At 38.9% G+C, this 24,636-nt stretch overlaps 3 protein-coding genes across 7 annotated transcripts in view; 1 reads left to right on the forward strand and 2 right to left on the reverse strand.

Moving 5' to 3' along the window:
• Positions 1-1,493, reverse strand: part of adam22 (ADAM metallopeptidase domain 22) — a 76,828-nt gene extending 75,335 nt beyond the window's left edge. Inside the window, exons 1-2 of one of the 5 annotated variants that reach the window (XM_074653658.1) lie at positions 1,071-1,491; positions 652-815 (exon numbers count right to left, since the gene is read on the reverse strand). In XM_074653658.1, the coding sequence (XP_074509759.1) occupies positions 652-815; positions 1,071-1,167 (261 nt within the window). In that variant the 5' untranslated portion in view covers positions 1,168-1,491. Of the gene's footprint in view, positions 1-651; positions 816-1,070 lie in introns of all 5 variants that reach the window. The other 4 variants (XM_074653660.1, XM_074653662.1, XM_074653659.1 and 1 more) reach the window with 4 other exon arrangements.
• A 1,239-nt stretch (positions 1,494-2,732) lies between these two features.
• On the reverse strand, positions 2,733-12,968 carry dbf4 (DBF4-CDC7 kinase regulatory subunit). Its single transcript, XM_074653678.1, has 13 exons — positions 12,678-12,968; positions 12,416-12,545; positions 9,714-9,880; positions 8,340-8,543; positions 8,166-8,216; positions 8,009-8,078; positions 7,817-7,893; positions 7,556-7,601; positions 7,388-7,433; positions 7,166-7,291; positions 6,420-6,525; positions 5,442-5,545; positions 2,733-5,287 (listed from the first exon to the last, which is right to left on the reverse strand). Exons 2-13 carry the CDS (start codon positions 12,474-12,476, stop codon positions 4,477-4,479), a joined length of 1,869 nt encoding a protein of 622 aa, XP_074509779.1. The 5' UTR covers positions 12,477-12,545; positions 12,678-12,968; the 3' UTR covers positions 2,733-4,476.
• Positions 5,191-22,671, forward strand: LOC141779048 (mitochondrial glutathione transporter SLC25A40-like). The gene is made up of 10 exons (XM_074653679.1): positions 5,191-5,313; positions 14,328-14,429; positions 18,120-18,179; positions 18,258-18,343; positions 18,454-18,521; positions 18,875-18,999; positions 20,627-20,910; positions 21,037-21,118; positions 21,676-21,744; positions 21,846-22,671. Exons 2-10 carry the CDS (start codon positions 14,336-14,338, stop codon positions 21,977-21,979), a joined length of 1,002 nt encoding a protein of 333 aa, XP_074509780.1. The 5' UTR covers positions 5,191-5,313; positions 14,328-14,335; the 3' UTR covers positions 21,980-22,671.
• The last annotated feature ends 1,965 nt before the right edge of the window (positions 22,672-24,636 follow it).

Raw genomic sequence — 24,636 nt, forward strand, 5'->3', positions numbered from 1 at the left:
TATCTTTATTTTTTATTTACCATTTCTCTACTGCAACTCCTTGGTACATACCAGCCCTCTTACACACCGATACTCACATATCTGTGACAAGCTGAAATCTGCTGATAATATCGTCCACTCAGATATACCAAATCCAGCTCTATAACCTTGTTTTATTTATGTCTAAAGTAAAAACTGCTGCTTTATGGGACATGAGCTGGTATAGGTGAGGCAGCTGCTGGGACAGTAACCCAGCTGGACACACATGATGCCAGTTTTAACCAAATTATGAATTATCCTGGTTGTCCAGATGACTATACAGCTGATTTCCTACAGTAAATGTGCTGTAAATATAGCTAGAATATTTGATCAGTTTAAATACAGAGTGGTGTGCTGTTTTTTTTTTTGCACATGAAGGCAATGATGACCCATATAGCACCTGCAGACACTCTAATTAGTCTGTTCCTGCCTAAATGTTTCTTCTGTTTTGCTTGTAATTGACTAATTATTAATTTCCCCTCTGAAGACAAGGGCAGAGGAGGAGGAGAGGAATCAATGCAAAACATAAACACGCAGCAGCAGCAGCACACAGCCTCCATGCAGACACTCCTCTCCCTCTCCCTCTCTCTCTCTCTCTCTCTCTCCATCCTGACAACACAAGCTGCTGTGTACCTGTGTGGATCCGGAGCTGGGAGCTTTCACCCGGGTGCTGAGCTGATCCTCGGTGATCTGGCTGTGGTTGTGTCTGCTGTAGAGCAGCCGGAGAGGCACCGTGTCCTCCTTCCAGACCAACCTGCCTGCATCACGAAGAGCCTTCAAGCTCGACGAGGCGTCTCCTGCACACAGAGAGGAAAAGAAAACACCAGATTTCATTACCACCGTGTGGTGATGATGCATTCATCACAAAAACACACCGCACATCTGAAATGGTCCCATTTTCCTTTTGATAACACCATCCAGCTACAGGCTACATGCATATTTTAGATGGAAACCATGAAGTAGCTGATGATACAAATAAACAAAGCAAAAAACAGGCCTGGGTGACGCTTTGTTTGCACGATAATAAATATTGTTAATATGTAAAATATTACCATTTTGTGCATCAGGGCTGCTCTGGTGAGCGACGTGCATCAATCCACAGACGCACAAAAGGGAAATCCACCATGGAGGGCGCATCATCAGCACCATCACCTCTTCTCTTCTCTCTCTTAGATTATAAAAACAATGCGGTATTCCAGGAGCAGGCTCTAGGAGGTCCTGCCTTCGCTAGGGGAGCAGGAAGCCGGAGCTGGTCGTCGGGTTATGGTTGGAGGCCATCTGGGTCTGAACAAGTCTGAACGCGGAGCGCGTCTGAGCGGATCAGCAGCACTAAGGAGGAGGAGGTGAGGACAGAGAGAGAGAGGGAGAGGAGGGGAGGGGAGGACTGGGGACACCTCCTTAAAAGACATCAATATCCAGCGGCTCACTGCAGAAACGCCTAATGCATAAATATGAGGAGAGGAGTGGAGAGAAGCTGCTCCTCCTCCTCCTCCTCCTCCCTCCATGTTCAATGGCTGCAGGAGCCTCCATTCCTCCTGCTCCCAATCTGCCTGTTATTATCATCATGAGTCACTCCATCATCTGCCAAGTTAGAATAAACGGGAAAGTGAATGATTTTCATATGTGTGATGATTTTGTGGATGCTTTACGACTGCAACAATACAAGATTTCCAGTTTTGCCAAAAACAACAAACAGGAAGATGTTTGGAAAATCATGTTTCTCATTTACACATGTAGGGAGGCTTCTAGTTCATGTATTGGACATGTTTATCTTCTACAAAAACCTTTAAACTGTTGACGCATTAAGGCAGCATCAACAACATCTTTAATGTCACTTTAACACTATCCTACACCAGTGTTAAAGTGATATTAAAGATGTTGTTGATGCTACCCTGTGTCAACAACAACATCTTTACTATCACTTTAACACTAGACCTACACCAGTGTTGCAGGTGAATCTGGAGCTGCACCAGAACCACACAGCTAATCTTACAGAGTTAATGAGCTGATGAGAATGTATTTTTTCCCCCAGAACATCATTGTTTAGTCAAGGGGCTGATGTGGCTCTGGGGAAATAATCTAGCACAATGTTACATTAAGTCTGAAGATTTTAAGGCCAGTTAATGTTTATAAGGATTTAATTTGCTCAAAACACCTTATTTTAGATAACTAAAGGAAAATAAACAAACACGTTATGTTCAAAAGTTTGGAATCGCCTGCCACAAAAGCTTGACTAGGTTCAGTCAGATGACTGAGGACTAATAGGGCTGCCACTAATGATTATTTTCATTGTCGTTTAATGTATCGATTATTTTTTCGATTAATTGATTAGTTGTTTGGTCTATAAAATGTCAGAAAAGGGTGAGAAATGTCGATCAATGTTTCCCAAAGTCCAAGATGACGTCCTAAAATGCCTTTAGGTGTTAAGTTTGCATGTTCTTCCTGTGTCTGCGTGGTTTCTCTCACCGGTTTAAAGGATTGAAGACTCTAAATTTGTATTGAAGGTTGTGTACATTTTAGTGTGAATGGTCGTCTATATGAGTTAGTATAGACTCCAGCCCCTGCAACCCTAAAGTGCAGGTATAGATAATGGACCTTTAATGTGTGGTTTACAATAGTATGTACAGTAAGTGGCAGGAACAGTATTTGTACTCATAAAAGCAGCAGCAGGTTATAATCTGTATGGGAGGAGAATTTTTTTTCGATAATGTGCATTCAGTGTTGCCTTTGCCAGTTTATTTGCAGCTGTGCTTGTACCTCAGTACACATTGTTGCTCAAGTCTTTATTTTAATGCCAGAGGCACAGAGACTCCCATTTGACCCAGTGCATCCATTTGAGAGCAGCAAGAGAGAGAGAACAAGGCCACTATGCTAATGCACTTAACGCAGGGAAGAAGGAGAAGCTGAGCTAATGCATCAGAAAAAGCACATGAAGGCAGGTCACGAAAAGCGCACTTAGGAAGAATCTTAAAATGTCATATATAATATCAAGTACCACACGTACAATACATATGCAACCATTATATGTATTTTATATGCATATACAATCAGTTTCCAACGTCTGGGATGAGTCAGGCCACCCTTTTTCCAGATTATTGTGTAAAATATTAGCTGCCTTTTTCCATATGATGCTCCTTTCTACTGAATACTATTCAGTGGAATTGACTGCATGCAGAGACTGTAAACATTTCTGAAAAAATAAATATTCACAGTAATATTTCATAGATTTTCAAGTGGCAATAGAATCAAATTCATAAAATTGTTTAAAAATACATTTTCCCTTACTAAATATACACCGATGAGCCATAACATTAGGACAGCATGGGCACCCGAACAAGTCTGCAGCTACGCAGCCCCATACGCAACAAACTGCGATGCACTGTGTGTTCTGACACCTTTCTATCAGAACCAGCATTCACTTTTTCAGCAATTTGAGCTACAGTAGCTCTTCTATTGGATCGGAGAACACAAGCCAGCCTTCGCTCCCAACATGCATCAATGAGCCTTGGGTCTGATCCTGTCGCCTGTTCACCGGTTTTCAAGTTCAAAATGTTCACTTGCTGTCTAATATATCCCACCCACTGTCGGCGCCATAGTAACGAGATAATCAATGTTATTCACTTCATCTGTCAGTGGTCTTAATGTTATGGCTAATCAGTGTATAAACCCATCACAAAGGAGATTTAGATTAGACAAGATGAGTTATACCAAGATGTGGATTGTTAAACCCTAAACAGACACGATTCGAAAACATTTTTAATACCGTGATCTCGAGATCATGAGTTATTTATGTACTCGAGAAAACAAGCTTTGTTATCTCGAGATAACAAGAAAATTAACTTGTTATCACAAGAACACAAAAGGTTGTTTTCTTTCATTGCTTATAATGTTTGGGTCAAATCATTTCAAGTCAATTCAAATCACACCAGACCTGGTGAAGTTAGTGGACGGATTTTGTGTCTGTATGTAGTTAGAGATGTCTTCAACTCAAATGTATCAGTCATTGTCGAGATAACGGTATTAAAAATAAAATGTTTGAATCATGTCTGTTTAGGGCTTTTGTAGTCATGGGAATATTAGTTTCAAATAAATTTCTTAAATTTTCTGTCCACTTTGACAGTTCTTTTTGTGTTGAGTTTAAATGTATTTTCAACCATTTTTTGCTGCACAAGAAAATGTGCAAAAATTGTAATTTTAAAGCCACTGTAAAGAGAATTATTACACTGGTTTACCTCTTTCAAGTTTTATATCTTATACAAAGCTGTGAACAAAATGCTACAGCACATCAGCAGCTGCCTTTCATCGGATATAGAATAAGATAACTGCCGTCAGTAAACTGATGTTTCTGAAGACGAGAAAAATCTAGTGGCTTGTATAGTCCATGGCACAGAATGTGGTATGGTTCAAGTACTGGAAAAGGCAATAATAGTCCAGTTTATCCCTTCAGTTAATTTCTCCTCAAACGTCCTCAAACCCCAGAAATTCAACGTCCATGTCATCCGTTGACTGAAAAAGTTCCCAGAGTTTCGGCATGGAGTTGTCGGGAATGTCACTTGGCTCTACGCGTTCAATGCGTGTGCCCACTTTCCGTCTTTTGCGTTTATAAACTCTGACCCTCCTCTGTATTTTCCGAACCGGTGAGAAGCTTTGTGAAGGAGGGCTCACTTCTTCCCTTTCTGAGAGGTGGTTCCCAGTCATTTTGCCGTCCTGAACAGCCTCATACGCTGAGGAATCCGGTTTCTTATCAGCCTCTTCTTGTTGATTTGTTATAACTGTAAGGCATTTTGAGGAAGCTTCATTCTGTGCGTTCATATCATGGAATTGAGAGGTTGAGCTGTTCATGTCTTGAGTTATTGTTTGGTCCACCTTGTTGACCTGAGTAACGCTGGAGGGAATAGAGGGAAGACATTCACCTCTAGAGGGGGCTGTTTCCATCTTGGGCTGAGGAATTTGACCCTGCTCAGCTTTTTGAGTGCAAGAAATCATAGAATTCTGTCTGCACGGCCGTTTACGTGCAAGAGATTTGTACTTGGATATGTCTGAGTGGGTGTAACAGCTCCTCCTCTCCTCCTCCCCCTGAATCAAAGGTGCTGAACCAGTAGCTCCGGTTTTTAAAGTGTGCCTTGAATAAGATCCCTCGTGCCTGTTGACAGTCCGGTGCTGCTCTTCTTTAATAATCTCTGTGGTATCGAGATCTCCCCGGTGTCTTTGCACAGTTTTCCCACATGGTCCAGGAATAGCCAGCACAGAGGAAACACTGCACTTTGGTCTGACAGGAATCAAAGAAAGGATTACGTGAGTAGAGTGGAGTAGAAAGATAAAAGTTCTAGATATGTCAAATACAAATTGAATTTGCATTTACATGCATTTCTTTCTTGTGAGCACATGTTGATGGAAGTTTTAAAGGAATGTGGACCAATTACCTTTTAACGTGGATGAAGTTGCAGTGCAGGTTTGAAACCAGTTTGTCCACCACCAGGTATTGCTTACTCTTAGAGAAAGCCTTGTGACGAACACTCTTTAGATGCTGAACAAAAAATAAATAAAAAAAATATCACCCAGTTAAATAATAGATAATAACAGCTGTCCAGTGGAGGCTACTTAGCACACAATTTGCTCAATCTCTATTGCATGAGCAACTAAATACAAAAAAAATATAGATAGAATTCACATACAAGCTTGGTGATTTTTTCATTTTCTTTTAAATTAATAAAAAAAAGAATTTGTTTGACATAGTTTTGAGTGTCAAATTAAAATGAAACTACTACACACAGGGCCGTATAACATGTATAAATACACAGTAGTGTCAATATCGTCGTACAAAACTATGTATCATCTGGAATTTTTGAAACACCCTACATGTCACTCTGTTCTAGGTGTTAAAGGCTGAATTACTGTCCAGCTAGCATCAGCAGTTAAAAACTAAAACTTAATACTGTTTGCAAATTTACCAGCTGTTTTATAACACATTAACAAATGACACCAAAATAATGTCAAAGCACATCTATACTTTGATGAACAGGCTCACTACTGAATCACAGTACAACACCTATCGTTAGTTCAGAGTGACCATTGCTTTTAATCTAGGCAACAACTCTTTGTTAAGTCTGACACATTTAATTACGCTGTGACCCAAATGAAAATTGGGGTTAACTCTCCATATAGTCTTTCAAAATAAAAACATATAAAAGGCAGTTCTGTGACTTAGATCTTCATATTGGCTCTACTTTAAAGTAAGCCCTGCAGTATAAGATATATACTTTTATTATTTAAATAGCAGGATCTAAAACATATATGCATTGTGGTGTGTGTAATTTGGCTTATGTGGCATTACCATAACTTATTGTATTACATTCATGTTATTGCATTGACAGTTTTCACTTTTACATGTGATAACTTACCGTTGTGACGTTCTCATATTTGATCAAGCAGCACTCGCAGTAGCCACCACGTTTCTTGTCTCTGTTCTTCTTTCGGCCGTGTGCTCTCTCTTCACTGGCTGAGGCTCTGTTCCCAGAGGTTGCAACAAATAAAACAAAACTAAGATGAAAACAGTTTGGATTTATGCATTTTGATAACTTTTCATTCAGTCTCAATGGGTGGCTCCATCAGTACCAACTGTGTGCGGACGAGCACTTTTCAAACCCACAGAACCTTAAATTCTACTCATGATCCCAAAGTTTTAAAAGACACCAAATGTGTCAGACTGATCAACAGATAAATGTGTAGAAAAATATAGGAAACACGTTGTAGTAATTTGTGAAAAATTCATTATTTTTAAACAGTGTGGAAAAATGTAGTTCGTTACTATATTTTCCACAATGTTGAGAGTTTGTCTTTGGCTTCACCACACAGCATGAATTAAGAACAGAGCAACACAATTAGCCGAGAACAGACATCATTAACAGAACATCAATAAACAATAGCACTGTAAAATATATGGACCACATAAAAGTACAAAAGCAGCTGGGTGCAAAAGTTAGATAAACTAACTTTGAAGCTCCTTAAGGGGAATTTTAGATGGGATTTGGTAGTTAAAGTTGTTAAAAATGTTTACATTTTTAAGAAATGTAATTTGTGAAAGTGTGACATACTGTGCTGTTCACATTAACTTAGCTAAAAGCAAAGCAAAGAGGAAACACCATACCTGTGCCCCGGTTGTTTGCTCCCAGGTGGAACCTTGTCCTCGACACAGAAGGGACTACAGGGAGGAGCGGTCTTCAGGTTGAACTCAGGCATGTTTGGCATACTGAGGCAGATTGGACGGTAGTGTCTGAGGAGCGGAAAATAAACATTCCATAGTCAAAAGATGTAAACAACTCAAAGACAGCAGGTGGATGTCGGCTTCTTTTAATCTGCTGTCTCTTACCTGCTTGAATCCTCAACCTTGATGAACGGTTTACTGATCCGCCCCCCTGGAACAAACAAAATCATTGATAGTCAGTTCAAATTTGAGCATGTTTTTACAAAGCAAAAACAATGGACAACATTTCTGCTTAAAACAAATAAAACTGGGCAATAACTATATTACATTTACCTTTGCATTTCTGAAAGCCTCGTTTTGCTGCTGACCCAGCTTTGACCTATAAAGAATGACAGAAAAAGCATTTAAAAACGTTATGATGTTTAACCAATAATCTTTAAGATAACAATCCCAGAATGTGTTTTAATTTTTAATTGGTGCAAAAAAATGCATCTAATATCCCTACATATAGGGGTGAAAATGGGTCAGATTACCGCACTCTGACCCTGGTCATTGGTGTGAAAGAGGTATGAGAATTTAAACCTGTAAACTTACACTTGTTTTCACAGCAGTGGTAGCAGGACACTGGATGCTGACGATCTTTTTTTTCTTCTGAACATAAGCAGTTATATCTGAAGGTGCCATAAAAGAAATAAAACCACAATACGTCATTATTTACATTATACAAATAATGTCGTGGTTATATCAGTTTTTGTTACATTACATCGACCATTATTTACAACATACCATCTATGTAGAGAATTTTCACACCCCACTCCAGAGCATTTGACAGGATCTTGTTCATTTTCACCCTCCCCTAAAAACAAACAAATGTGTATTAGCACGCAAAAGAACAAGGTAGTTAAAGTTCCTCACTAAGCTCATTAGTATTGACTTAACAGACCTGTTCTTTTACCACTCTCTCCACCAAAGACTTCCCTCGACTTGGAACAAACTGCAAGACAAAAAAAAGAAAATGAAAATCTATGACATTAATAACTCGAGAAAATGATCTAGAAGGGATAGACCTAAAAACATATCTGCACTACGGTTGATTAAACTATGAAAGTGAACTCACTGTGTCTGTTTGGCCCTGTGACTTGCTTTTGATGTTGTCCCCACGGCTGCCAGGCCGGTGCTGGTTTGATCCAGGGTGAGGTGAACTTGGGCCGAAGTCCGGGCTCGGGACAGGAGAGTCCTGCCTGAGGCACTGCACATATCTAGCCTCCCTCTTGTTGGATACCAAATACTTAATTTCCTTACTGAAGAACTTCTCAACTGTCTGCGTGACAAATGAGAGAAAAACAGGATACAGTTATTGGGGCAAGATTTAAGACCTTCATACCAATTTCTTCCAGAGTAACAACTGCAAACACACAAAGATGCTATTAGTGTCTTACAGGGTTGGATATCCAACCTAAATGCATTTTTGGTACAAACCAAAATGCCTCTATTGCACAGGGTATTGAAAACTGTCAAGTACCAAAACCTGGCATTGAATATCTTGAGTCTGATTTGTAATCTCATTTACTGTTTTTTAAAGATATTTTCTGTTGTGTTTTTTTGTTATACCAAAATAATTTATCAAGGCAGAAGTTATTGTACTGTTGCCTATATTTAGCCAACATTTAACATTTTAAAAGTTTGGCTAATTTAGCAAATATTAAAACCAAAACTCAGGTATTGTACTGCCGCTAATATTGAAAAATATTATAATATAGCATAATGAATATATATATATATATACATATATATATATATAAATAAACAAGCCAAACTTTATATATGGAATTTTAATTCCTGTTTAAGTTCTAACCAATTTGTTGCTGCATTAAAAAAGGTTTAAACTTGAATTGTAATTTCTGTTAATTTTGAAGATTTTTTTTGCCAAGCTGTTGGTGTACGATTTATTATTTTAATGATAATTAACAATTCAGAGAATTTGTATCTCTGTATTTATTTGTTACATTTTTTACAAAGTTAAGAAAGCATTGTATAAGTCAAGCCTGATGTTGCCTTACACATAAAAGAAACGAGGTATCGCTGGTAACACTGGTATTGGATCGGTACTCGGTATCGACTGATACCTAAAGCCCAGGTATTGCTATTGGTATCGGAACTGAAAAAGTCTGATCGGTGCATCCCTAGAGAGGTATATACACAACTAAAATAAGAATAGAAGATTAAAATATATATCAATGAATATATACAAGAGCAACTAAAGACAACATGTAGAATCATTAGTTCAAAGACTAAATTATGTCAGACTGTAATGCTACCAAACAAAAGAGTCAGTCTACATCAAATACAGAGGAGTAGGGTTGAATATAAATATAACAGTGTGCTGATGACTCTTAACTTCATGGATATGTCAAGCTGACACAGGAGAAATGACAGAGAATTGAACCTTTCTGCCAAAAATCAACATAGGGAAAACATGTTTTTGTCTCACCCCTCCCAAGTCTTTGATGTCACTCTCCAATGTCTCTGCTATTCTGTTTGATGGAAGATCCAGGTAAAACACCTTCCCAGCAAAAGGTTTGAGTTGAGCAGGAGAGGGCAAGCATCTAGTCTTAGCTTGGCTCAGCGTTACCTTGTCACCAGTACTGATGCCCTTCCCTACAAAGGTAATACATAAAGTCACAGAGTGAGAGAGGGAGAATACTGGTAAATCTCAGCTGAAGTGCTTGAATAATTGGTCACTACTGAATTGAGTGATCAATCACAAATGAAACCATTCATTTCAATAACTGAGTGATCATCAATTGAGTCATTCATCAGGTCAAATATCAAACAATACAATGACAGCTTGTTTTAATCATTATCAACTGCGTGGTGTTTTGTGGCTAGTCAAAGTAACATTAAGAAACTGTAAAGACTTGGCATGACTTCATGTCTTTAAAAGGGACCGTTTGTAACTTCTTACACGTATAAATCAACCCGGGTCGGTGTCCCATGCGCGCTCGCGTGTGGCTACGCTGTTCAGACTCAGACTCCAACACAAACTACACGGAAGCCGCAGCGAGAAACGTTATCTTCTCCGACCGGGTGCCGGTGTCTCCTCTGTTCCCTCTGGCCACGGTCGGGAGGCTGAGGCAGGAAAAGCCAACACTAGGATCAGCATTGATTCATGGAGAGACCTTCGTCTGGTCAGCTAACATTACTGCCAAGCAGGTGATATATAGAGTGATATTGTGGTTTTAGCTGACGTGTGTCACCTCACTGTTTTGAGCGATGCTAGTTCATGTCTATTTAGAGCGAGCACAAGCTCGAGCCCAACACTGACTTTCGTTGACTTAACATTCACAGGTGTCGCTGTTAACAAGCATTTCTGATTCTTACAAACAGTCCCTTTAAGAAACTGTAAAGACTTGGCATGACTTCATGTCTTTAAGTGAAGATAGTGTAGTTGGGACTCAAATATTTTCAATAAACGTGACATTAGCTTCATCAGTTTTTAGGTTTTGTGGAGCAGATTTATAATTATTTTATTTTAGTGGTGTTGACTCAAGTCTATGGTCATGTTGGAGGCTTTAGATGGTGATGCTGTTGAACTGTAATGCTTTCTTTCCGATTTCCGTTAAAAGTACAGTATAATTTTTTGTGGTGGTAATAAAGCTGATAGACAAACTTTAGAAATCGTTTTTGGCTAAGTGGTTATGTTCAAATGCTGATAAGAAGCTCCAAATGTCCATCTTAGACTGAGGGACAAATAACAAATAATAGGTTATTGCATATACTGTAAGGTTTGCTGTTGGAAAATCCAACCCAGAAGATAAACAATAAGTGACCATGGATGTGTTGAAAATAATCATGTCAATGTGGTAGCTTCTTCTTCTTCAAAAAAAAAATGCTGTATCAAACACTAGGAGAAAATTGTTATTAACTCGTTCCCTCGAGTTAGGTATCCCGTTCCCTCGAGTTAGGTATCTCGTTCCCTCGAGTTAGGTATCTCGTTCCCTCGAGTTACTTCATAGAGCACTTCTTCCAATCATTCCTGACTGTCCACACATTGCTGATGTAAGGAGCCCCTCTACATGGTGTACTTACAGTAAAGTTGGAAAGATATTGACAGATTCAAACTTCCTGGATCAATAACTCATAACCAAAACGTTGTTAAAACACAAACAATGGCTCTTTCTAACCATAATAAGGTAGACAACGAGCTAAAACCTCCTTTTAATCAACATATAACACATAACATTGGTCTCTACGTGCAGCTGGCTGAGAGATGAGTGGTCAGGGACCGTCTACAAAATCCAACGCCGAAAAGAGAAAAATATTCAATAACTTCAGTATTATACAGTGTAGTACCACCAAAATTACTTCACACATCAATGATCTCCTCATAGTTGTACTACAATACTTAGTTTTGAAAAATATACTTTTGCATAATTTTGGTGAATTTTTAATGGGAAAAATATTCATTAACTTCACTTTTATAAAGTGTAGTGCCATCAAAATATCTTAACTAGTTTAATAAGTATAATCAGGAAGACACCATTGATGTGTAAAGTGATTTTGGTGGTACTATACTGCATAATACTGAAGTTATTGAATATCTTTTCCATTAAAAATTCAAAAGAATTATGCAAAATATTATTTTTTCCAAACTAAATGTTGTAGTACAACCAAGAGGAGATCATTGATGTGTGAACTAATTTTGATGTCACTACACTGTACAATACTGAAGTTATTGACTATGTTTCTCTTTTCGGCGTTGCATTTTGCAGACGGTCCCTAACCACTCGTCTCTCAGCCGGCTTGTTGCATAGAGACCAATGTTATGTGTTATGTGTTGATTAAGATGAGGTTGTAGCTCGTTGTCTACCTTACTACGGTTAGAAAGAGTTTGTTTGTGTTTTAACAACGTTTTAGTGATGAGTTATTGATCCAGGAAGTTTGAATCTGTCAATATCTTGAAACAAAAGAAATGTCCTAGGTCTAGGGGGGCTCAGTAGTAAACAAAGTGTCTGAGACAGATAACTAATCTGGATCAAGTTTAAAATGTATGAAAATATAAGTGGAAAAACAACCATTACGTTACTCAGTGGTGGTAATAATGGTTAAATTAGCTTAACTTTGCTTCCACGTTGAACTAGAAACCCCGGAAGCGGAGCTTTGACAACAACATGTAGTAAACAATAACATCACCTGGCCAGTTGGGTCCTGTGTGTCTCTGGATGCGTTTCGGCTTCATTTTATTCTCTTTCATTGAGACAATAAAGTTGTTAGTGTCCTCCTGTCTTCAGTCAACATGTCCCAGGAAGTCCTTGTCTGTCCCCTGTGTGTAACGTAAACAAAGAAAGAGTTATAGACAAAGTAGATAGACGGTGACGGTAAAACATGGGGTGTGAATATGAGCAGTTAGTCTACCGTTAGTACTAACTGCCGGTAACGGTTAATGCAGTCTCACCGTGTGAACGTTAGTGACCGTTAGTGTCTCGTTTCCCCGGTGACAGTCAGCTTTTGTCGGTTAGCTGCTTTGCTCAACTTACGGTACATTATTTGGTAAACTTACATTAATAAAAACATAAAGCTCGTTTGTTACCACACCGTACACATTGGCAGGAGGTTTTTACAACTGTTTATCCAGCTGTAGTAAACTTTTTAATGTCACTGCTTCACTAATAACGTCTCTTTCTTTCCCGCTTTAAATCCAATGGTGGAGGAAGTCTACGTTGCCATGTTTGACACTTTCCGGTCATGTTACCGCTGTCACGTTTAAAAAGCACTAAGTTCCCCTAAGACTCACAAACATTTTGTAATTAAATTAAGTTCAGATTTTAAAAGCAACAAAAAAAGAACTTATCTGTCTTTGATTAACGTAACTGTCGTATTTTCCATTCAATCGAGAAAGTGAGAAGTTGTGGGATTTTTTACGGAAACTCTTCAATTCTGGCAACACCAGAAATAAGTAAACGCACCCTTTGTGTTTGAATGTGATGATTCAACACTGCTGTGAAATAAAAATAATAATTATATATATATATACATTAATAATACATATGCAGAAATTGTTTCATTTACAAAAACATTTATTCACTACATGTGTAATTATTTTACATCCTTTATTGCATTTAATATAACGTACAATCTGGAAAAAGTCAATATATACACAAGAATGTATATATAGATATATATACATATATATATGTATATCCATATATATGGATATACATATATATACAGAAATTGTTTTATTTATAAAAACATTTATTCACTACATGTGTAATAATTTTAATGTATTATTTAATAAAAAATAAAAAATGTTTTTATAAATAAAACAATTTCTGTATATATATATATGTATATATATATATATACATATATATATATATATATGTATATATATATTTTTGTAATTATTTTAATGTATTATTTAATACATGATTTTATTATTTCAATATGTAAACAAGAATATACACAAGAATATATATATATATATGTATATCCAGAATTTGTTTCATTTATAAAAACATTTATTCACTACATGTGTAATTATTTTACATCCTTTATTGCATTTAATATAACGTACAATCTGGAAAAAGTCAAAATATACACAAGGATGTATATATATAATTTAAATATATATATATATATATATATATACATGTATATATATATATATATATATATATATATTAATAATACATATCCAGAAATTGCTTTATTTATAAAAAACATTTATTCACTACATGTGTAATTATTTCACATCCTTTATAACGTGCAATCTGAAAAACTCTAAGAATGTGCTCTGCTGAAATGAACATTGTGTAGGAACTGTCATCATGTAATGTTTGCTCATGTGTTATGTAAACTAACCAGTTACACAAGTTCTAACCTGTTAACATGTTCTAACATGTTAACAGGTTAGAACTTCTAACACCCTGAATACACATGCTTGCTTTCCCATTAGAGCATGTAGGACAGTAGTCGTGCTGTCGAGAAACATTCAAATCTGAGTGATGTGTTTTGTTCATGGAGGACTGCATTGATTCTGAGGCGCTTTAGCAGGTAGGAAGTTATCTAAAGTATCTAGCTAAACTGTATCTTTGTTTTTTAGGAGACAGTATGAGTGGTCAAAGTCCTCCAGCCGGTGATGGCATTACTCCATTCCAGAGGATGGTGGCATCCTGCTCCGGAGCCATCATCACCTCTTTATGTGGTGAGATACACTAATCATCTGTCGTGTATCGTTTTAAGAACTAGACTGGTGTTTTACCTGTTTTGACTCATGTAATGCAACATTACTGTTAATAATTTCTCATTACACGTATTTTTTTTCCCTTTCCTTGCTGGCAGTCACTGTTTTCTACTCAATTTATTACATTATGAACTTTTTCTTTAAAGGTCACCTATTATGCAAAATGCACTTTTCCATGTCTTTTAAACATCAATATCTGTCCCCAGTGTGTCTACAAGTCACCATAGTATCATAAAAGACCATCCTCTCTTTTTCTCCTGCTCCGTTTGTCCGGAAATGGGTGTCGAAAAACGCGCAGCTTTTCCTTCTCTTCTGACGTCGTTTGAGAATGCAAGCCACGTGAGGGTTTCCTGGTCGAACCAGAGCAGAACCTTCAGTAGCTGACCCCGCCCCACAGCGCGTCACTGTCTCTCCTCCTCAACCGAACTTGAGCAAAGTAGCTCCTACTGTTAGTCTGCAAGAACCAGCAGAACAGGCTTCATGTACTCCCATCATCTAAATATAACATGTTCTTTCACAAAGGCTTTATGTAATTACACTGTTTAAACAGATGATATTTATATATTATATATATTTGATGTCATGCATGTAGCAGAGTACAGGTAGTAAATAGTGACTGTAAGCAACACAACACATTTCTGTTTCACAGTCAAACTTTATTTGAGTTGACAGATGACTATTAATTATTCACAGCATTTGTAATCATCTCACCTGTTAGTTAGTTAGTTAAGTTAACATGGTACAGGAGAAAGTCTTCAGCTCTGGTAAACTATGGTAAGCTAAGCTCCGGTGGTCTGTAGTCATGGTAACACAGAGACAGCTCCTACTGTAAATAATATACCATTACTCTGATCTTCCATACATTTATCTTTTAGCAGAAATAATGAACTGACTACTGTTTCACGTCTTCTATTTTCCACCCTGATAGTCGCTGTGTTTACACACCGCGTCATAGCGGTAGCATGTAGCTACATGCTAACGGGTTAGCTACATGCTACCGGGTTAGCTCTGTATCTCCATGTAAACAGAGCCATCTGCTCTCAGCTGTCTGCTCTCAGCTGTCTGCTCTCAGCTATCTGCTCTCAGCTGTCTGCTCTCCTCTGGGATGATTCTGTCGGTCATTTCTCACAGATGGATCTGTAAAGACAAACGTAAAACAGAGTGTATGTTTACGGTTTACAGAGTTGATGCATGAGGTAAACACTGAGCTAACCAACAGAGCTATAAATAGCATTATTTACCTGAGAGAAACCGTCAGGAAAATCTGGAATCTGGACCGCAGATGTTCATCATTTGTCGCCGATTTCTGATCAGATTCCTCCGGTCACGTGCGCTGGGTGAAGTTTCTGGTTTATAAACTTTAAAGTGGTTTATAAACTTTATTCTAGCTGCTATCTCTCCACTCGTCTCTCTCTCGAGAGAGCTTCTCCGGGAGGGAGGGGGAGATAGTGACACTGTGTTGTTGAGGACGTTTGATTGACAGAAAACGCTGACCAATCAGAGCAGAGTGGGAGGAGACAGGCTGTGAATCAGGGGTTTTCAGACAGAGGCTGAATTAGGCTCTGAGGCAGGCAGACTCAGGCTCCAGTATGAGAAGAATAAAGTTTTTTTTGAACATTGTAGCATGTAAAAATGTTCTAGTGCAACATTAAAATACATCTATGAACCTGGAAATGAGCATAATATGTGACCTTTAAGAGGACCTATATTGTGCTTATTTTCCGATGCATACTTGTATTTTTTTGTTTCTACTAGAACATGTTTACATGCTTTAAAGGGAATATTTGTAACTTTCAGAAATGCTTGTTAACAGCGACACCTGTGGCCGTTAAGTCAACGAAAGTCAGTGTCGGGCTCGCGCTTGCTCGCTCTAAATATACCTGAACGAGCATCGCTCAAAACAGTGAGGCGACACACGTCAGCTAAAACCACAATATCACTCTATATTTCACCTGCTTGGCAGTAATGTTAGCTGACCAGACGAAGGTCTCTCCATGAATCAATGCTGATCCTAGTGTTGGCTTTTCCTGCTTCAGCATCAGTGCCGGAGCTCCGGAGCGAGAACCGTTATCGCCTCCCCGACCGGGTGCTTCAGCCTCCCGACTGCGCACGCAGGGGAGACACCGGCACCCGGTCGGAGACGATAACGTTTCTCGCTGCGGAGCTCCGTCACTTCACAAGACACGGAAAACCTCTGTTGGTCTGGAGGAGCTGCAGCAGTTATTTCTGCACAAACGTCCACTGAACATTCACTAGATATTCTCAGAGCTAAACTAACTCTCCTGCAGTGTGTAGTGAGCGCGCAAGAATGTCTAGAGGTGGAGCGATCGAGCGAGAACGAGCGGTGTGTGAGTGAAGGCAAGCAGGCAGAGGAGGAGAGGCTCCAGCCACACGCAAGCGCATATATGCGAGCGCGCATGTGTCCTGACCCGGTACATTTATACGTTTATAAAGTTACAAACAGTCCCTTTAATGGTCAAAAAAATGCTTTATTTTTCTTATACTGACTGATCTGATTGGTCAGCTGGCCCACTCTGTTGTGACTGGTCAACCAGACCAAACTCTTTGGACTCCGCTGCAGCTCTGCTCTAACTAGCTTTGTTTGAGGGCATGCCATATTAGCCGGTATTAGCAGGTATTATGCAAATGTGTTACTTGGTGACATCACCATGTTACAGAAGAAAATGCCAGACTTCAATCAAGGCGTTTCAGAAGCAGTGTTTCTGCGGGGGAGACTAACTCCCTTTGGCGTGGACTTTGGGCTTTGTAACTTTCCAGACCTTTTACATGCACAAAAAACTATATAACACACTAAAGGAAAGGGAAAAAGCATAAAAGCATAGTAGGTCCCCTTTAAAAATACTTAGAATCTAAATCTCAGTTTCCACTTTATTAGGTACATCAAGCTAAAATGAATGCAGTTTACAATATTATACTGTTTTACAATATTTTTATTTTAGTGGTATTGAGTCACGTTTATGACCATTTTGCAGGCTTTAGATGGTGATGCTGTTAAAGTATACAGTTTGAACAAAAACTGAACATTATAACTTTCATGAAGGTTGGATTTATTGCAGTAATAGACTGCAATAGTTTTATCTATATGTACCTAATAACCTGTCAAACAAGTGTAGGCAATCCTCAGTGAACGTCCTGATCGTTCTGTTGTTGTTGAAAAATCCAACCCAGAAGATAAACAATAAGTGACCATTAATGTGTTGAAAATAATCATGTCAATGTGGTAGCTTCTTTTAAAAAAAAGAAAAAATAGTTGCTGTATCAAACTTTCATTAAACAAGAAGTGACTGATTACTAATATGGATCGAGTTTAAAATGTATGAAAATGTTCACAGTGTGTCAGAATGCAAGAAAACACCCCAAAAATCAGTTTTGCTTCTGAAAATGGTTGATAGTAATGTGAAATACTGCTATATGTGATTTGTTACAAGGGGCTAAAACATACAACTCATGTTGCATGTTACCTCACCTGGCAAACTTTACCAGCAGTCCAAAAACATGTAAAAGCATTGGTGTATTATACAAGTACAGTAGATCTACATTTTTTATATAAAGACATCACATTTGGCAACATTTATACAGTGTACCTAATTTTATACATGGAGACCTTATATTACATTTTCTGTTTTTCAGTTACACCTTTGGATGTTGTGAGGGTCAGACTGCAATCACAGAAAAATCCCTTCCCTAAAGGTATAATGAATACGAACAGCGTTGGTTTAGTACTGTGTTTAATTCAGTAAATATTAAATGACCACACATGTTTTTCAGAGAAATGCTTTGCCTACTGCAATGGACTTGAAAACGGCAACTCCAGGGCCTGGTACAAAGCCCCCGGTCACTTCAATGGCACACTGGTAACCATTTCACACACCCATTGCACAATTCACTCTTTACCAAAATCAAATTATAAAGGTTTAGAGTTAGTCAGACAAGTGCACTGACTCTACACTCTGCATCTCTGCAGGATGCCTTCGTCAAGATAGTACGTCATGAAGGAATAAAGGCGTTATGGAGCGGTCTACCTCCAACCCTGTGAGTGGAAAGTCTTCTGTGTCTCTTTGATTCCCTTGTTGCACTTCGTCCTGCCTGCTCTCCTCTCAGAGTCGAGTTATTGAGCAAATGTGGTTGGTCGACGGCCGTTTAGCCTGTAGCTGATGCACTCATTAAGGGTGCTTTTGTTTGAAGTTGTAGCAATTAGTGGCAAACCGCCTTTTCTTGAGGGCTGATTACCAAAGAGTGATTTATTATCTTAATGGAATTTTCTTTAATAAATCACATTGCTCATTAATTTATTTGTTTTGTTTTTGTGGTTTACATTTTCCCTGCTTGGCAAAATCTGGATGGAAGCATAATATATTGATATTTGCCATATGTGTTATCTCCAGTGTGATGGCAGTCCCATCTACAGTGATCTACTTCACGTGCTACGACCAGCTGTGTTTGGCGCTGAGGGTCAGGATGGGAGACCGTGCTCAGGAAGCTCCTCCTCTGGCGGCAGCTATCGCTAGAGGTGAGCTTTAACATCAATTACTGTTGACCATCTGCATTCAATTAGTGTTTACAGAATGGAACATATCTATTTAAAGGGTAAGTTTGGTGTTTTTCAACCTGGACACCTATTTTCCTATTTTGTTTTTATCCAACTAATAGGGACAATAATTTCTGAAATTGGTCCAGTATTGAGGGAGAGTGCTGTTGATGGCAGCTGCACACAGACTGCAATATGGTGCTATTGGGGCGAGCTGACACTGTTATTTACGTCCACTAAAAGTGCTTGTTTTTGCCATTACAGATTGTGGTTGTTATTATAACTGTTAACGTTACATTGATGCTGCTCAATAGCCCTTGCAGCTCGTTTTGTTGCTGCCGGTTATAGTGTTATCCCCCAATACTGGACCAATTTCAGAAATTGTTGTCCCTATTAGTCATTTAGACACAAAAACATGGAAAAATAGGGTCCAGGTTGAAATGTACCAGCGAAAAAGGCATCTTTTGAGTCATTAGAGTTCCTTCCAGCATGGTTAACTTAATGCAGTATTTTGATAATGCTGGCGGTTTATTTTTTAGATTAATTTTCAGGGGCAGCCACCCATACTTTCTGCCCTACAGCCCTGGGTATCTGTAATTTCATCCTACGCTGGATTTCATTTTGAAAAAAGTAGTCTTGACACATTGTGACCCTGACTCTGTTTTTAATAACGGCCTGTGAGCAGTTATTAAAAAGAGTTTTAAAAAGGCACAGTTGATGAGGACAACAATATGACTACAATATGCTTGATAATAATTGATAAAGAGATGCGCTACTCTTTTGAATTAAAGGGACTGTTTGTAACTTCTTACACGTATAAATCGGTCGTATGAGTATAAGTCGGTGTCCCATGCGTGCTCGCGTGTGACTATGCTGTTCAGACAAGACTCCAACACAAACTACACGGAGGCACCAAAGTTATATCTAGTGAAGCCTGTCTTGCAAAACAGTGTTGGCCGCGGTCGGAGGACGCGGGGGAAACCGTAGTCTTGGTCTGCGCTCGTTCTTGCTCTTTCACTCCACGCTCACGTGCATGCGCGCACACTACACACTGCAGAAGAGTTGGTTTAGCTCTGAGAATATCTAGTGAATGTACAGTGGACGTTTGTGCAGAAATAAATGCTGCAGCTCCTCCAGACCAACAGAGGTTTCCCGTGTCTTGTGAAGTGACGGGGTTCTGCAGCAAGAAACGTTATCGTCTCTGACCAAAAACGCCGGTGTCTCTCCTGTTCCCTCCGGCCGCGGTCGGGGACTGAGTCAGGAAAAGACAACACTAGGATCAGCAGTGATTCATGGAGAGACCTTCGTCTGGTCAGCTAACATTACTGCCAAGCAGGTGAAATATAGAGTGATATTGTGTTTTAGCTGACGTGTGTCGCCTCACTGTTTTGAGCGATGCTCGTTCAAGTCTATATAGAGCGAGCACAAGCGCGAGCCCGAGCAACAGAACGTTGACTTTCGTTAACTTAATGGCCACAGGTGACGCTGTTAACAACCAATTTCTGATTCTTACAAACGGTCCCGTTAAAGTGCTCCACCAAACTGGAAAAAAGGTCTTCAGTGTCATTGTCACCTGGTGTGTTTTGATCTTTCTCTCTCTGTGTGTCAGTTTGTTCAGTGACAGTGATCACCCCTCTGGAGTTGGTCCGCACGAAGATGCAGTCTCGGAAGATGTCATACAGGGAGCTGACCGACTGTATCCGCTCTGCAGTGCAGATGGAGGGCTGGCTGTCTCTATGGCGAGGTTGGGGGCCCATGATCTACCGAGACGTGCCCTTCTCAGCCATGTACTGGTACAACTACGAGAAGGGCAAGACCTGGCTGTGTGAACTGTATAACACCAGAGAACCCACGTTCACCATTACCTCCATATCTGGATCGGTGTCTGGCATTGTGAGTGCATCTGCTCCACGTCTCCTCAGCATCCAGCTTTTCAACCTGTAGAAACTCGACAGAAAATATCACTACTCATAAGTAAACCTTAATCTAGTAAGTAAAACACATTTCCATTTCTTTCAGATTGCGTCACTTTTAACGTTACCTTTTGATGTCGTCAAAACGAGAAGACAGGTGGAGCTGGGAGAGCTACAAGCAAATAATTGTAATTATGGCATTATTCTTTATTGTTATATTAATTTGTAAATGCACCTGAAGTTACATTGACGCTGAAGCAGACAGGAGTTACCGCACGGAACCAAAGCAATGTACTGCTGTGGACGGGGCCAGCAGCAAAACGTATTTTAGCCACCTGAAAGAAAGGCCCACCTAAAGAAATCAATATCAGTTTAAGTGTACACTATATTTAGAATATTTTCGTCAGTTTACTTTGCCGTGAGACAGTATATGTTTTTTACGGGGAACTGAAGCTGTTATCTATTCTCTCACCAAAGCATCCAGACGCCATTGAAACAAACTGTGATTTTACCTCACAGAACACAGGAGTTGCTGGTCTACTGCTGTTAGTTTGTGTTATTGTGTGACTTTGGTTAGTTCTGATTCACCGTGTGCTAACTCCCCGCGCGCCGACTGTCATCTACTGTAGGTAAAACACTAATTATGGACAAGTACCTCATACAACCCCACCTCAAAAGCTACATTACAGATGCTACATCCGTTGTGTTTTAATAAGTCATTTGATGTTGACTGTTGTCTCATCAGTGTCCTACTCCACCTTCAGCGTCATGAGCAGGATTGTGGCGCAGGACGGCTTTGGCGGACTGTTTAAAGGTAGATACTTTTGTGATATTTTGTGAATCATTACAGGTATACCTAACTAACTACATGGCATGACATGTAATCACTCCTCTCATCTGTTGTGTCTCTGCCAGGTTGCCTCCCAAGATTGATCAAAGTGGCCCCGGGCTGCGCCATCATGATCAGCACTTATGAGTTTGGAAAAGCCTTTTTCCGCAAACACAACCAGGAGAAGATCCTCGGCCCACTGCAGACCAGTAACACCTGATACCTCATTTCTCTCCACGAAACACAACAACTGCTAGACTCGTGTTGCCAAATTAAAACACAAGCAGAAATGGAAGTGAAAAAATAATTAACTACTTGACCCATTTCTGCATTACAAGATTTATAGGATTTTTTTATTATTTAATATTCTATTATTTTATGTTCACCACTACAGATCCTGTGCGCACAACTGAAAATAAATAATGTTTTGTCTCGAGTGTTTAGATCACATGCTTTTTGATGCATCTAACAGCCAGCAGATGGCAGCCACAGTTTTGTTAATACTATGTGATTTTCCAGGTCCCCAATGTGCACTGTGACTGAAGTCCTTACATTAGAGATGTAAGATTAATTTCTATTCCTTAGTGTGTCACTCTGAGTCAGTGTATCCTCCCCCGACAATAACAGAGGATCTCCATGTTTTTGCACTTCCGCTCCAATTCCTCTGTAACCTGTGAATATGTGTGTTACAGAGAGACAAACACTTAAATCGTGCCAGTGTAAAGCCATGAGTGTTTTTTTCAGTTTGGTAAGAGACTGTGGAAGAGGACTGTGACTCAAGTAAACTTTCTGAAAATGTGACGAAATCAATATACATACCTGATTTTCTTTGGGAATTCTTTTCATTCATTGACTTTACACAAGCTTTATCACCACACCTGTTCATTGTTGACAAGAAACTCAAATGTCACTATCAAATTCTCACTGTGCAGTTTATTCAAAATGAAGGATAAAAAAGGCAAACAAATCCAAGTTCCTGGATTGTCTGGCCCTGGTGGCGATCTGTTTTAGTTCCTTATGAAGGAGTGAAGCCCGGGTTGCTGATCTCCGTTGCAGGACTGGCCAAACACTCACTGGACTTCAGGCTGGCCAGAGACTTGTAGCTTGCGACTGACGTCAGGGAGCCACACAGACCTCTCAGAGACTAAGCCCTGCAGACAGCTGCTCCAGACTCTGGAAACTCTTCCTGCACGAGAGCACAGAGGATCAGTAAAGATCACGTATAACTAGTGCTGAAACGATTAGTCAATCACCAGAAAATTAAGCCACAAACATTTTTAATAATTGATTAATTTGTTTAAGGAACTTTTAAAAGGATAGCAAACATGCTGGTCCCAGATTCACAAAATTGATGATTTGCTGTTTTTTTTATCATTGTAAATTAAATACTTTTGGGATTTAGACTGAAACAATTTCATCTTAGGTCTGAGAAATCATAAGGGGCCTTCTCATCTATATCCTTCAATTGTTTGAATAATTTAATAATTTTTTCCCCGTTCCACACTTTATTTCCAACAAATTCTTGGCGGTAATGTACACTGTCTTTGTGGTTTAAGAATTCCTAAAATAACCAATAATGATACAGACGATATACAGAGATAAATACATAACAAATAGAGTACATCACCAGCTTGGAATCTGTAAATTTGTTATGAAAGTAAATATTTTGCTGTTTCAAGTGCTCCTCACGCATAATACATTGTCAGCACATCTAAATATGCACCACACCAATGATTTCCATCCCGTTACTTGCAACCTTTTTGCTGCGGTAGATCCAGCTAGCCATTATTTTCTCTTGAGTCATGTTTAAATTCAAGTTAGAATCATCATTTACAGTTTCTCTCAGTCGCTTTGGTACATTTCTCAGATCAGAAATTCTCAAAACTACTTATTCAACCTGCACGTCGTTCTTTTGAACAAACACCGAATGGTTTAACACATTCATGCAAATGATTATGTACAATTGTCTGCTGTTCTTACATCAACAAAATGTCTTGCTGGTTCTCTGAATAGTCTTACCCCCCAAAACATCTAGGCATTAGTTCATTGCATAAGTCATTACATGTAAAATGGTTGAACCAGTTGTCATAATCTGTCAAGCATGTTTTATGTACATTTTTTATTAGTAAATGTGTCCTTAATTGATGTATTGCTCTCAGATGAATCTCGACTTTATGTATTTTTTTGTGTTTTCTCTTTTCTGTTTCGCAATGACATCATCTGTCAACAAATTACAGAACAAACAGTAACGGCTGTCCCGTCCAATCTCCCACATAGAGCAAAGTGTAACTTTGTACTGTTGAAATTGATATACATTATGCCATACAGAAAAAGTGCAACCTAGTGCATTTTCAATCGTTGTCATCAAAACCTGAAAATACTTACAGAGTATACTGTTATATTGACAACATGGCTAAGCATTTTGACTAAACAATGAACTTGTCATTTTGACATGAATATTTCCTCTTAAAGGTCCCATATTATAAAAAAGTGAGATTTTTATGTCTATTATATTATAAAGCAGGTTTAAGTTCTATATAAATACTGTGAAAGTATTGAAACGCTCAATCCACAGGGAAATACATACAGCCCGTATTCAGAAACTGTGCGTTTGAAACGAGCCGTCAGGATTTCTGTCCATTTGTGATGTCAAAAATATACAATATTTAGACCCTTTACACAGATTTAAACGTAAACATTCTAAATGTGTCCCAGTTTATTTCCTGTTGCAGTGTATGTGAATGTCATCAGCTGACAGGAAGTACGCATGGACCCAAACTGTTGCCTAGCAACGCAATTCCGTCACAATTCCGTTGAAATGCACTAAAACGGAGCGTTTCAGACAGAGAGTGAATACAGGTATATTCAGACAGACAA

The sequence above is a fragment of the Sebastes fasciatus genome, chromosome 12, assembly GCF_043250625.1.
Source record: "Sebastes fasciatus isolate fSebFas1 chromosome 12, fSebFas1.pri, whole genome shotgun sequence".
NCBI lineage: Eukaryota > Metazoa > Chordata > Actinopteri > Perciformes > Sebastidae > Sebastes > Sebastes fasciatus.

What these genes read in the sequence shown, in the direction of transcription:
- dbf4 (XM_074653678.1), bottom strand. Translation starts at nt 12,476, where the DNA reads ATGAAAGAGAATAAAATGAAGCCGAAACGCATCCAGAGACACACAGGA. An exon ending in CACAGGGCCAAACAGACACA is followed by an intron (nt 8,217 to 8,339) that starts GTGAGTTCACTT and finishes TTTGTCTTGCAG; the next exon opens with TTTGTTCCAAGTCGAGGGAA. An exon ending in AGCAAACAACCGGGGCACAG is followed by an intron (nt 6,526 to 7,165) that starts GTATGGTGTTTC and finishes CTCTGGGAACAG; the next exon opens with AGCCTCAGCCAGTGAAGAGA.
- LOC141779048 (XM_074653679.1), top strand. Translation starts at nt 14,336, where the DNA reads ATGAGTGGTCAAAGTCCTCCAGCCGGTGATGGCATTACTCCATTCCAG. An exon ending in CTGGATCGGTGTCTGGCATT is followed by an intron (nt 20,911 to 21,036) that starts GTGAGTGCATCT and finishes CATTTCTTTCAG; the next exon opens with ATTGCGTCACTTTTAACGTT. An exon ending in AGAGCTACAAGCAAATAATT is followed by an intron (nt 21,119 to 21,675) that starts GTAATTATGGCA and finishes TTGTCTCATCAG; the next exon opens with TGTCCTACTCCACCTTCAGC.